The sequence below is a fragment of the Helianthus annuus genome, chromosome 16, assembly GCF_002127325.2.
Source record: "Helianthus annuus cultivar XRQ/B chromosome 16, HanXRQr2.0-SUNRISE, whole genome shotgun sequence".
Lineage (NCBI taxonomy): Eukaryota > Viridiplantae > Streptophyta > Magnoliopsida > Asterales > Asteraceae > Helianthus > Helianthus annuus.
In genome coordinates this window covers 142697615-142712728 of record NC_035448.2, presented here as the reverse complement: position 1 = coordinate 142712728, position 15114 = coordinate 142697615, and the positions used below count along the sequence as shown (strand labels likewise).

The 15114-nt window shown below is 39.2% G+C and overlaps 1 protein-coding gene across 1 annotated transcript; it reads left to right on the top strand.

Annotated features, from left to right (window-relative positions):
• Positions 1-13691: 13691 nt before the first annotated feature.
• On the top strand, positions 13692-14911 carry LOC110918097 (caffeoylshikimate esterase). Its single transcript, XM_022162475.2, has one exon. The coding sequence runs from the start codon at positions 13800-13802 to the stop codon at positions 14751-14753; it is 954 nt and encodes a 317-aa protein (XP_022018167.1). The 5' UTR covers positions 13692-13799; the 3' UTR covers positions 14754-14911.
• Positions 14912-15114: the final 203 nt, after the last annotated feature.

The window sequence follows — 15114 nt, the reverse complement described above, 5'->3', positions numbered from 1 at the left end:
GAAAGAGGGCACTAGGGTTTGAGTGTGTTATTGCTTTACAAGTTGTGAAAGGTAAAACCTTTTCCCCCTAAGTGTTATACGCTCAAGGAGAGTGGGCCGACCCATCATGGGCTGCCCCCCTTCGGTCCGAATACAAAGAATACGGCCCCTAGTGGGCTTGTGTGATTGGGTGTAGTGTTGTGCGATTGGATCATGTTGTGTGTTTAATACAAACATTCAATAACGTACATACATGCACATAATAACATTCAATAAATCAAAGCTCATATAATCGCAACACGTTCACATATGTTAAACAAAGTAGGTTCGAAACACGAGTTGTCACATGGGAGTAGAGCTTGATGAGCAGTGGCTTGAACTGGGGCTTTATGAGGACCATAGCAACAATTAGCAGTGAAATGGCCGTACAGATTGCAATGAGCGCAGAAACGACAGGCAAGACCCACCAGATGATGATATGAGCATGTCGTGGGACCTGTGTAAGCACGCTTTGCTGGCGGCGCTTGAGTAACTGGTGCTGGTCGATGATGAGACTGCTGCTGAGCCGGTACGGCTTGCAGAGGAGCAGCAGTGGTAGTGACAGCACAGTTCTTGTTGCTGGAGCTGTTGTTCTTCTTCTTCTTCTTCTTCTTCTTGTGGCGTGATGACTTGGATGGTTGAGCAGTGGCGGTGTCGGCGGTCGATGCAGTGGTAGCTTGATGTAGAGACTTGGTGGGCTTATCCCAAAAACCAGCTTTTACTCGCTTGTCGTTGATCTCGGTGGCTAGCAAGTAAGTCTCCTCAATTGATGATGTCTTGGCGGCATGAACAAAGTCGGCAACACAATCGGGTAGGGCTCGAATGTACTTCTTGATGGCCATGTCTGAGGTCTTGACTTGATCGGGACAAATGATGCTGAGCTGTTTAAAGCGAGTTGTCAAAGCAGCGTTATCTCCATCCTTCTGCTTAATGTTCTAAAACTCGTCCTCCAGCTTTTGCCGTTCATGGGGAGGGCAGAATTCATCCATCATGATGGCTTTCAGTTCCTTCCATGTCAGCTCATAAGCTGCATCATTCCCGCGTTTGTGTCGTTCGGCCGTCCACCAGTCTAGAGCTCGGGACTGGAAGACGCCGGTTGCGTTTAGGGTACGGAGATTTTTCTGGACAGCCGCTTTGGCGTAGAGTGACTTCGATGGAATCAAACCATTGAAACATAGCTGTTGGGCCATCTTCTCTGGTGAATTCCTTTGGTCCGCATGCCTTGAACTGTTTAAAGCTGAAAACAGTCTTGGTAGCATCTTTGGGAGCTTCAGTTCTCGACTCCTCAGAAGATTTGCTGACGTTTTCATAGACGTCGCTCACAGCTTTTGCTACTTGCTTGGCGATGATAGCAGCAAGACGTATGTCTTTCTTCTCAGCAAGACGTATGTCTTTCTTCTCTTGGCGGGTAAGTGGGGTTCGGTGTCCGGATGACGACATGGTCTGCAACAGACATCGTCGTAGGTCGCAGACACATCAAAATCGAATCTCACCTCGCACGTCTACTACTTACTAAAGCTTGGGAACACGTCGAAACACGTATCGCATAAACACATAAGCACATAATCACCGATTCACGTAGTCACAGAAGCACATAAGCACGTAGAGCAAGTAGAGCACAGAGACACATAAACGCAGAATCACATTCCTATTTAATCACAGAGGCAGTCAGAATACAGAAACCTATCATTCAAGTTCGTGTGTCGTTCGTGTATAGCGATCGCGTACAGCATATCGAGTAGTATAGTATAATCGTATGTCGTATCATAATGTCGTCTATATTTGCAGCGACTTGTTAGCGTATTGAGATAGAAGAGCAATGCGAGTCGTGTGTGTTGATCGAAGTGATAGCAGAAATCGAATAATCCTCCAAAAATTTAAACACATAAATAGGTAATTTACACATAAAATCGACGAATTATCAGAGTCGGCAGTTGCGGGCTCAAAATCGAAACTCACAAAATCGAGAGATGGATTGTCTGCGGCTATTAGGCATCGACTACCCAAAGCGATTCGACTATTCTCAAAAGACTTGTCGTCACTTTTCGACTTTCGGGATCGTGTTTCTGCCTCGATTCTTGGGCATTCAGCACGTATTTCCTAGGTCATACTCGTGAGTTCAGGTCGTTGGAGTCCGTCGAGGCTTTGGTGAGATGAGTAAAAATCAACTAAAAGTGGTAGCAAGTTGTCAAGGTTAGGGTTCCACCCCTGGCTTAAACAACTTTATTCCGACTTTTTATTAGGAAGGGCGACAAAAATTCGCGTTAAAGTATGGATTCCACTCCTGGTTCAACGCGAATTCTCACGTTTTATAAATAAATATAGATCAAACAAGTAATTTAGTCGAGAGTTTTGCAGTTTTCACACCTAATCCCGACTGACTCACTTGTCGTTGTCTGAAAATTTGAGTGCAGTGATGATGAGAATTAGCAGGATATACAGTACATAAGCTTGGTCTGTTGGTTCCCAACTATAGTCTTGGTCTCTAAGACATCGACCCGGACTAGGTCGAGTCTAGCCTAATTCCCTATAGTTATGGCTCTGATACCAATCTGTCACACCCCAACCGATGGCGGAATCATCGGGGCATGGCACTGAGCGAAACAGATTGTCCAGAAGTTCCACAACAATTATTATTACTATTCAATTTATATAATACGTCCCATACCGTACCTTAAATAGAAAACAAATTATTACAGATAACATCAAGTCAAATGTTCTGTTTCGATAACTCAGATTTAAATATAAAAATTGTTCAAATGCTTCTAGAGACTCGATCTGCAAGATCTACAGACAACTATGCTCTAGACGCTTATTCTAAGCTCGCCTTCCTAGCAGATAAGCATCCTAATTGCCTGTCACATACGTTAAAATAAAGTCAATACACAAAATGTAAAGGTGAGCATACAAGTTTGATAATAGCATAATAGAGTTCGAAATAGTTTACGCATAACCAACACGTACACAGAGGAAAACAAAGCATGTTAATTATCGACATGGATCTATCGATACCAATGACTGCGGGTTGACTTCCCGAGGCAGTTCGTAATACATGATTACCACTGTAATCCATGCAAGTAATTCTCCTTAACAACCCCTGTGTGAATGGGTGCTGAGTCCAAACTATAGTACTATCGTCGTTAAGGCAGGTAGACAGCATTCCACGTGTAAACATAACAACAAGCATTCATTTAGTCAAGTAATACATGCGGTAACGGTTAGCATTTAAATTAATTGAGTAGTGTGTTCGATTGTGATTTAGAATAAGTAACGTATATAACACCCAAAAGTGCTAAAGCAAAAAGGGTTCGAGTATACTCACAGTGATTGATGGATTGAATGGAGCACTTGAGAGTAGGGTTAGCCTGAATAGTTCGATAGCATAACGATAAGCAACGCGTAAAAACGTAAACGAGTGTTGGAGGGTCGGACAGCCTGGTCGATCGGACGGCAGGTCCGATCGGACGGCTTGATCGTTCGGTTAACCAGTCCGTTCGGACAGTCTGTCCGGTCGGTCGGCAGGCCGATCGGATGGACTGTTCGAGTGGATTGTTTCTTCTTTTGAGAAGGATGTGTTTGTGTATGATGGCTTGACCTTTTGAGGTTTTCATTGTAGTATTTGAAACATTGGAGTACCCTAACCTTTCAGGTCGATCGATCGAACGGACCGTTCGATCGGCCGGCTTAACCGATCGGTTAGGTACTTCAACAGCAAGTTCTTATCAGGGTGTCACCTGGTCGGACGGCTCGACCGATCGGGTGGCACTCCAATGTGTTGAACAAGTTGAAAATCGATTAAGTGTTGAAGCATAGTATCTCATGATCCGAAGAGTAATTCAAATCAGACCGTAGTCCGATCGAACAGCACTTCTTTCAATACTAGACTTCATGAATTTGTTAAGGTGTGGGGCCATGTGCTAGCCGATCGGTTGGCCTGGTCGATCGGCTGGCTTATCCGATCGGCTGGGCTGTCCGTTCGGACAGCCACCCGATAGGTCAGCTTCCTGACCTGGTCGGTCGGTTCGTCTAACACTTGGCTGTTTTGTTGTTTGACGTTATATCGAGGTACTTTGACAACGAGTTGAACCATAGGACCCTCGTCCTTACTTGTTTCTCCTGCTCGGACAGGAATCACCCAAACCCAGCCGGTGAACTGTTCGGAACGGAGTTTAACGTTTAACCCGAAGTCGGTGAATCTCGTGGATAGAACCCGAATCTTGAACCACACAACTACTAGGATGATAAGTGAGTCGGTTCAAACTCCGTTTCTACCGGTTTGAAGGCATTGAGTGTAAAAGAGTTGAAAGAAAGTTGGAAAACATTCTTTCAATCCTTTTCACCATGTAAATGTTTAGATCTATGATAGATTTTCGTTTGCTTATGTGGAAATCGGCTAGATCCAAGTTATTCTTGGTGGATTGAAGCCAAAACATGAAGTTCTTCAAGAACACCATGATGACATCATCCTTGAACACTTGAATCTTGATGATTTCACGGTTAAAAAGTAAGATTTGAAAGATAGAAAGGTGTAGGAGTGTATATGGATCAAGAAAGTACAAGATTTAGGATGAAATCTTACCGGAATTGGAAGAAATCTGGGAAAAGGAGGGGAGCACGAGCCGGTCGGTCAGAGCTTTCCAAAAGTGGTAAGCATGACAATGATAGGGGTATTTAGGCTTCCAAAAGAGGAAAGGGTTGGCCGATCGGTCAGGCACCCCGATCGGACAGCAGTCCGATCGGCTGGGCTGTTCGATCGGCTGAGAGCCTGATCGTTCAGCTGCCTGATTCGAGCGTTCGGTGCGACGATTTTTTATATTTCGATTTCGATTACGATTAATGAGGATGCGATAGGGTTTCCTATTCAAATTACTTTTAATCCCAACCATTATATCTAACATACAATCACCTATGTCTCGCGCTGTCTTTTCGCCACGAATTATCATAATTCGATTTTGATTGAGTTTCGAGTTTCGATTCGAGTTTCGATTGATTACCACTCATCATCATAAGTAAACATGCACAAGTAACACCTAAGGCACACACACACGTATACTAACACCAGAATTCACATAGTTCGAGTCTCGAGTTCGATGATGATTAGATTAGCTCGTTTATTGATGAATTGACTTTATCGCATTGTTTCTTCCTATTATTCACAGTCGTTTAGCGTTTCGCATTGATTTGAACATTCGATCACTTTGATTAACAACACTTACTCCACATAATACAACTAACGTAATCGCAAACATAAAATAGACTAACTATGGTCAAAGGAGTCAATCTTGACTTTGACTTTGACTTTCGGTAACACGGGATGTTACAGAAAGATGGCCAGTGTAAGCCTTCTGTAAAAAGATTTTTAGTTACTGCAGACTGGACACGGCCCCATGTCTATACAGCACGGCCCCGTGTTAAGCTACCGTAACTAAAGTTTTCAGAAAAACTAAAGAAACTGACTAAGCCGTTGATTTTAAGCTTTCTTAAAATCCATGTGTCCCTGGTAACGCCGCCAAAACTTGACGTGGTGTTGGAGTGCGTATGATTTTTATTATATTTTTTAGTGCTTTTCACTCTTTTATCAAGTTTAAATTTATAAAACACGATATAACACTATCATTCTCTACAACACGCTAGGGCAAGTGCACCCATCGTTGGCGTAGTATTGTGATGGTAAGATACCGAGATCGTCCAAGGACACAAAAGCTTTTAATATCGGCTTATCGTCAACGTCTAATTGACCCAAGTTTTGAGAAAAGGTTTTTAACAAGTAAAAATAAAGAAAGAAACTAAAGTAATAAAAGAAACAAATAAACAAGAAAGAATCACTTGGTTCCCACTCATCTTTTATGCATCCTTTAATAATTTTCGCGCTTTGGGTTTTTTAAGAGATTATCTTAGTTATAGCGGCATGTCCCACATTTGGAGGCAACGCTACCCTCAGCCATATTGGTCTGAGTCAGCAGGGATACAGTCCAGCAAGGCCGGAATATTGAAAGATAATTAAGTAAGTTATTTATGTGAAATGCGGCATGCCTCTTTTGGAGCCAACGCTACCCTCAGCCATATTGGTCTGAGTCAGCAGGGATACAGTCCCGCAATGCCGGTTTAAAGTTTTAATGGTAGTTTACTTACAAGGGATTCAAGTCGTTCTTACTTCCCTGATTTGATGCTATCTGCCTTAAAGGAAGTCCTACTAAGCTTGAATTAAGTCAACGCAGGATCTATACACTGAATGAGGCAACAGTTTTACCCAAACCACCCTTCTAACCCCCTTCTAGACAGTTAACGTGCTTTATATAGGTCGTAAAGACACGAATGAGTGAATCAACAAAACATGAAGAGATGACTGAAAAAATTCACTTTCAATATAAAAAAAAACTAGTTATTAAAGTCATTAATACATGCCCAATTAAAAAGTAACCAAAGGTTGGAAACCAAAAGTAACACATAAAAGATTTTGTCTTCACCAAGTGATGTAAGAGATTAGCCAAGCATGGCCATAGTTTGAAGAAAGCTCTTACTATCAATCTTGGATCCCGAGAATACTAGCCACTCTAACTCTAACGGTTGTAGTGGAAGATGATGGTGTTATGTTGGTGGAAGTGAGAGAAATGGTTTGCCAAAGGATGAGTTGCAATTAAACCAAGCACCCCTATTTATAGTTGGAAATAGACAGTTTACACGGCCCTGTGCCTGGTGGGCACAGCCTCATGCCCTTCATCTTTTCTGTCTTCATTAAATGAGCTTGTCAGTCCAGATGCTCACACAGCCACGTGTGTCAGCGGCACGGCCCCGTGGCCATTGTACTTGCTGTACGATCCAAGATTTGCATATCTGGGAGTTGACCACGGCCCGTGTCCATGGGACACAGCCCTGTTTCTCTTATCTGCTTTTGTCTTCTTCTTCCTGGAATCTTGAATGGGGCACGGCCCGTGCTTGTATTCTGATTCATTGTTTTTGGTCTTGGGATGAAGCTCGGGGGGGTGGTATATTGTATCAACTTCCCTTTTTTTGTATTCATGTGGGTTTTTGCAGTTAGTTTGTTCCTTTTGTACATTTAAGCTCTTTTAATCCCGAAAATCAAAAGTATACAAAGAAACACATTTTTTCCAACATTAGTATCAAAAATGGTTGTTTTATACCTTATTTGATATAATTTATATGTTGCATTTGCCACATTTCAGCGTCCTTATGGTTTCTAACCTTTTATTCCTTGAGTCTCTGAGCTTAACACTATTTTTACCTGCCAAATTCAAATACAACCCTTTCAATATGTGTCCCTGTTATATTTAATAAGTATTAAATCCATCTGTATGGTTTTATAAAGTATCAAGATCCATATATACATTCGCATTTCTAAAGTTAGATTACATTAACATTTCATAATATTAACATAATATTATGAAATATATATATATATATATATAGGTATATAGTGGAGAGTTTAAATGAGAAAAATTTTTTGTAAAAAAAAAAAAAATCAATCAGTAAGAATGTTTTATTTTACTTCATTTAATATAAATATTTAATGTTACTATAAGGATAAATTAAAATATATTAACATCTCAAAAAATTAACATTTCTAAATATATATAACACATTAATCATTATGACTTATGATTACATAAAAAGTTAGATAGTCCTACAAACACTTATATCAAAAGCTAGACTATACAAACACCCGCTTGTGTCTCGAATCAAAAGTTGTATTGTTCTAGAATCTCAGGACCACACGAACTTGCATGATGAGATGGCTTATGGTAACGATAACCTTAATACCAGCTATAAATGTTCAAATTAGTTGTATCAAATTAAATTTTTCAAAATAACTACACTATTTAAAAATTAATCAACATGTATTAACCAAACAAAGTAAACTAATCAAATATTATAAACTAAAATAACTACGATAATCATGCTTATTAAACAAAATAACTACACTAATCATAATTATAAACCAAAATAACTACACTAATCAAAATTATATATATAACAATCACTGTGGCCAAATGATTTCCTTTTCTTTGTCTTTTTCTTTTTTTGTTTTTGCTTTTTTTTTTTGGTTTTTTATACATTTTAAGTACGTGTCTTTATTGTACCAAGTTGGTATACATTTTGACGTAAATGGTCGACGTTTTGTCATAAATTTTGTTCAAAAACGAGTCGCGTCAAACATACATAATACGTTTTTATATACAAGGTGGCAAATAAGTTCGAGTTACTTTTCGTTTCAACGCTTCTTTAACGCACGGTACCATTCTTAACTTAAAAAAACATTATTTTCTTATGTGATTTTTTAAAATATGTTTCAGTATAAATCTAAGTTGGTTTACATTTTGACGTAAGTTTTGTTCGGAAACGAGTCGGATCAGATATTTGACGGTACAAATTCGAGTTTTAAACAAAACCAAAATGACTAATTAAGTTCACTACCCGCCACACCATGGTTATCGACGGTTGCCTCAGCTTGAAATGGCATCTTTTCGTCGTGGTGTGCGATCGAAGCAGAAGGGGATTGTAATGGTGTGACCAGAACTGAATAGGGCTGCGAGAGTTTGCGATTGTGGTGTGCGATCGTTGTGGTGGTTGCCATAGTTGTGTGCGACGGTGTGGTGGTCGCAAAATAGGGTGTGGGATGGTGGTGATCGATGGTGTACGACGGTGTGTTGTGTGCAATGGTGTGGTAGTTGTGATGGAGAAGACGGTGGTTGGGTTAGCTGTGGTGGAGAAGACGAAAAACCACCAGGTGATGGGGTGAGGTTCGGTGGTGATTGACGAATGACGGTGGTATGGGTGTGGTGAGATGGAGAAGACAATGGTGGGTTAGGTTAAATAGTGGGAGCGTAGGTTGAAGAAATAAGGATTTGTGAGGGTGTGTGGCTGATATAGGGTGCTAATGGTGTGTGAAATGACGTTTTACCCCATGGTTGTTAGCTTTTAACTAAAAAATTTACCAACACGAACTCAACATGTGGCACTTTTCAAACGAGAAGGACTCAGGTATGCAAACGTTTCATCCGGGGACGTAGGTTGATGCCACCCCTAAACCACATAAACGCAAATTGCACTTTACTCTTTTATCTTTGTTCTTTTAAATTTCATTATAAGCGTAACGAATTAAGCTAATATATCGATATTCGTTATAAGCATAATTAATTAAGTGGATATGATTCTAGATCTATAGAAATGATTAACCCACTTGGGAAGGTAAAGATTATAAAGTTTACAACATCAAAGGATGCTTGGATCAATCTTGAAGGGGGTGGTTCGAAGGAGAGCAAAGGTTAAGGGTCTATAAGTATAATTGTTTCAATTTGTTATTACTATATACTAATATTAATATTAATATTAATATTAATATTTTATCTATAACATTTAGAAGTTGCTGACGTAGGCGGGGAACAGGTTTTCCAATTCATTGGCCACTTTGGGCGGCATTTTGACTTTGCTTTTTTTTTTCTTTTTTCATATAATAGTTATTTATAGGTGATGCCAAATTACAATTTTATCCCAGGTATAAAATTACGATTTCGCTCTCGATTCAAAATAACATTTTGCTTTTTCCCCTTGCTTAAATTTACGATTTTGCCCTCAGTTAAAAAAAACAATTTTGCCCTCAGTTCAAAATAAACTTATGGTTTTGCCCTCATTTCCAGTTTAAAATTATGATTTTGCCCCCAGCTAAAACTTACGATTTTCCCCGCAGCTAAAATATTACGATTTCGCCCCATTTCAAAATAAAAAAATGGTTTTGCCCTCAATTCAAAATATTATTTTGCCTCCATTTTAAAATTATGATTTTACCTCCGCTAAAAATTGCAATCATGCCATCGTTTTTTTCCTTTGGCAAAACCATGGTAGTGTTTTATTTTACTTTATTGACTTAATTTTGTTTTTATTTATGCCAAATAGCTGCCTAGCACTCGCTAATTGGTCCTCACAAGTTATTGTTTTGCCCCCAACTTTAAATTACACGTTTGTCTTCGTTTTAGTTAAATTTTTTTTATCATAACTATGCTACTGGTTTTCTTTAATTGGTTAACTTGATGTATCTTTTTTGATATCGTGCTATAGGTAGCATGTATAACTAACCGACATAAAGGCGTACATGCTATTAACCTAAGAAATACTCGGTTTAGCGCCCCGCAACGCGGGCGGCGCATAACTCTAGCTGCCTAACACTGGCTCATTAGTTCTAAAAAATTACAGTTTTGCCCTGAGCCTAAAATTACGGTCTTATCATCGTTTTTTTCATAGCAAAATTAAAGTAGTCTTCTTTTTAGTTGATTGAGAATTATTTGGCAATTGCCCCGCAACGCGGGCGGGGCATCTACTAGTTAATAAACGTAAACGAATTGAAATGAATAGTAATTTTAATATTATAATAATATATATTTTTTTAATACTTTTATTATTTTAATATTATAATAATATTTATTTTCTTTACTTTTTAACTTTAATCCTTTTTTTAGTATCAGGGGTTGGGATAAGCTTGGTGTCAACCGGTATCGAACCAGTATTGGTATCGAAAATACCGGTACGGTCCTGTTCAGTATTAGTACATGAAGGTAAAAACCGGCACTAATACAGAAAACGCCAAAAGTTGGTGCCGAATTTATATTGGAAATCTTTTGGTTCGGGAAATTCAGTGCTGCTACCTGGTACCATTTGCTCATCCCTGATCACGGTTACCGTACGAACAACGGTATCGTACAACTTTTTTTGTAGATTTTCTTCAACTTTTAATTTTTTCTTTTTTTAGTTTCAGGGGTAGGGATGAGCTCGGTGCCAACCGATACAGAATCGGTACTGATACCGAAAATACCGGTTACGGTACCGGTATATCAAAGCAAAAAACGGTAGTGAACCGGTACCAGGACCGCCAAAAGTCAGTACCGAATTGGTAGGTACCCAGGACAATTTGCTCATCTCTGACCACGGGTTTCATACGAACAACATCGTTACCATACAACTTTTTTGATTGATTTTCTTTCAGTTATCTTTTTGTGTTTTTTTCTACATTTTCTTTTTATTCTTGTCAGCAGTTTCGTTCGCAACACGCTCGTAATAATTTTAAAACACATGTAAACACAGACTAAATAACAAAAGAAATTCGCCGCAACGCGGCGAACGTTTTTAAACCTAGTTTAAGTTCAAAATTGTTGTTTGAATTTGTAAGGGATGTATATTAACTTGTTATTTAAGTTTAAAGTTGTTGTTTGAATTTGTAAGGGATGTATACGAATCAAATTAGGATAGTTATAAGTTTCAAATGTGATGTATCTGTTTTTTTCTTCTTGAATAACTCGTTTTAATCATACCTGGAGTCCAAACCCAAACCTAAACCCGTTTTGACGAGTACTAAACATAGTTACAAGAAGACAGTGACGGATCCAGGAATTTTTTTCACTGGGTTCACTTTTTAGATACTCCAGTCATATGACTGAACATAAAAAATTCGGGTCGGTACGGCTGTTCGGATCGGGTAAGGTTCATCACATAATAAAAGTACGATACAATAATGAAAAGAAAATCGTCATTAGAAATTTAAAAACACATAATATAAAATACAATAGTCTTTACAAATAAAAAACACTACCTAAAGTTGTTGACGACGAGTTTTCATCTTTTGAAAACGTTGCATTACACTCTCAACGGAAACTTGTTGTAAGAACTCCTTTTCAATGTAACAACTGCAAGAATCGTTCATGTATCTATCACCCATCCTATTACGCAATTCTGTCTTCACAAGCTTCATTGAAGAAAAACTCCTTTCAACACTAGCCGTTGCAACCGGTAAAACTAGTGACAACTTTATTAAACGATAAACCAACTAATACTCAATGTGTTTCCTTGTTTCCACCATCCTTTTGACAAGTTAACTAACCCAAAACTATTTTCAAGGGTTTACTAGTTGAAGATGACGATTCAATGTTAGATGGTGGTTGCCTTTGAAAAAAACTTGAAATATTCTTCTGCATAACTGATAATGCCTAAATACCAAATTCAAGTATAAAACATTAAAAGCTGATTCAATGTAATCAAACCCATTTTATGTAATCAAACCTAGTTTATGTATAACAAACAGATAGTCAATTAACAGTATTCAAAGATCAACAATGCTGACTAATTAAAGTTATTTAACAGTATAACAAACAGGTAGTCAATTAAAGTATTCAAAGAACATAATCTCAATTGGTTGTGTAATAAACAGATAGGCAATTAAAGTATTCAAAGAACATAATCTCAATTGGTTGTGTAATACTCATATCTAACAAAAAGTTATTTGTGAGCTTAGATTAAGTCTAAACAGATTCGGTCAAATTCAGAAATCAGAAACACATTAAGGGGGCGTTAGGTTCGCAGGAATTCAATGAAATTTAAGGGAATTGGAATTTGAATTCCATCACTTAAGATGTTTGGTTCACAGAATTTGATGGAATTGGAATCCCAATTCCAATCTTTATATGTTTGGTTGACAATGGAATTAGAATAGGCATGAATTCCTTCAAATTCCTTTAACTAAAGGAATTCAAAATCCTTCCTATATGTGAAGGAATCAAAGTAAATTCATTGGAATCTTTGACCGTTTAGACCCGCACCGTTTCAACCCGTACCGTTTCGATCCATACTAGTTTCGATCCGAACCGTTTCGACCCGTACCGTTTCGACGCGAACAGTTTCGACTCGCACCGTTTTGACGCGAACGGTTTCGACCCGTAACCGTTTCGACCAGTACCGTTTCGAACCGCTTAGACGCGAACCGTTTCGACCCGTACCGTTTCGACCCGAACTGGTGGTTGTGGGTGCCGAGGTGATGGATTCCAATTAATTTGACAACCAAACACAACAAAAATGGAATTAAGATTCCAATTCCAACAATTTTCAATTCCAATTGGAATGTTCAAATTCCAAATCCAATTCCTTCAAATTCTAATTCCTATACAAATTCTAATTCCTATACAAATTCCAATTCCAATTTCAAATCATTCCGCGAACCAAACGCCCCCTAAGATTAACCTGTCGGTGGAGGCGGAGGCGGAGCCGCGGAGGAGGACGGCGGCGACTGTGGAGGCAATTTGTCATTTCGTGTCTTCGTCACTTGTTCTCTGAGTCTCTGACTTCGTCACTTGTTCTCTGAGTCTCTGACTTCGTCACTTGTTCTCTGAGTCTCTGACTGTGGTGTGGAGGCGATTCATTTGTTTTGTTATAACCCTAAATGTGTTTTCCTTTAAAAAAAATAAAAAGAGAAATTAAAAAACGGAACAAAAAGTATGCCATATACGAGATTCAAACCTGAGTATCTTGAGGAGAATAATGCGGACATAACCAGTGGAGAATAAAGGCTTTTTTATTTATGGGTTCCCTTTATATTTTACTTATGTATTCCTTTTCAGTTTGTTATATATATAAATACTAAAAATTAAAAACTGAATGGTTTCTGAGAAACCATACTTTCTTAATAGGTCCGCGCTGCAAGAAGAACTCAACTTCTCAAGAATAAAACTTAAATATATAAAAAAAATTAAAAAAAAGGAAACAAACCAAAGACACTTAACAGCCACATGCTGAAATACAAGTCTTCAAACGTGTGCCGCACATACCTCAATTAAATTTATAATTTCAAGTAAAAGTTAAATAATTTAATAAAAAATATTAAACTTTAATCAATAATATGTCATCATCTTCATTCATTCGTTAGAATCAATCAAAGCCCAACTAATAAAACAAAAACAAAAATAAAAATAAAACAGATCACAGAGGTTACCCACCCAATAGCCATGGATGAAGAAAACAAGAGCAGTACCCAAACCCGAAAATACTTTTGGGGAAACACACCAGAAGAACAAGACTACTACAACCTCCACAACATCAAATCCACCTCCTCCTTCTTCACCTCCCCAAGAGGCTTATCTCTCTTCACCAGATCATGGCTCCCTCTTACCCCTCCACGTGGCATCATCTGTATGGTCCACGGCTACGGCAACGACATCTCCTGGACCTTCCAATCCACCGCCATCTTCCTCGCTTCCAACGGCTTCGCCTGCTTCGCTCTCGACATGGAAGCCCACGGCCGATCCGAAGGCCTCAAAGCCTTCGTCCCTGACGTCAACTCCGTCGTTGAAGACTATATCGCTTTTTTCACATCCATCGTATCGAGTGATGAAGGTTACGAGAAGCTTCCGAGATTCCTGTACGGTGAATCTATGGGCGGTGCTATCTGCCTTTTGCTTCAGTTTAACAAGCCTTTCTTCAACGGAGCTGTTTTAATCGCTCCGATGTGTAAGATTTCAGATAAGGTTAGGCCGAAATGGCCGATACCGGAGATTTTGATGGTTGTGGCGAAATTTGCGCCTAGGTTAGCAATTGTACCGACGGAAGATCTTGTTGATAAGTCGGTGAAGGTGCCGGAGAAGAGAATAATTGGGGGGATGAATCCGGTGAGGTATACGGGGAAGCCGAGGTTGGGGACGGTTATGGAGTTGTTGAGAGTGACTGAGGATTTGAGTAGGAGGTTGAGTCAGGTGGAGATACCGTTTATTGTGTTGCATGGTGATGCGGATGCGGTTACGGATCCGGATGTCAGTAAGGAGTTGTTTGACAAGGCTAAGAGTGTTGATAAGAGTTTGAAGGTTTACGAAGGGATGTGGCATTCGTTGTTGTTTGGTGAGACGGATGAGAATGTTGAAGTTGTTCGTCGTGATATTCTCGAGTGGTTGAATCATCGGAGTTGATTGAAGATGATTGATTTAGTTGTTGGTTTGATTGATTGATTTGTGTTGATGAATCATGAATGTGTGTTGTTGATATTGTTTGTTCTAGTGTTTTGATCAAGTTAAGAACCACTGAAATCGAGTTTGTTGTGCAATGTTAAGAATTCTTCTTTACTTCATTAGTTAAAATCCGTTGTGGTTGCGATCTCATGGGCGTGGAGGAGCCACAAGCCACGTCAGGTGGTGGGGCGCGCGCAGGGAGGGCGCCAGGTGAGGGCAACCATGGTCGTGCCAGCGATTTGAAAGAAACCAAACTGCCCAAATCAAAGTAAATCATATGGTTTAACCGGCTTAAGGTTTATATGGTTTGGTCTACAGATTA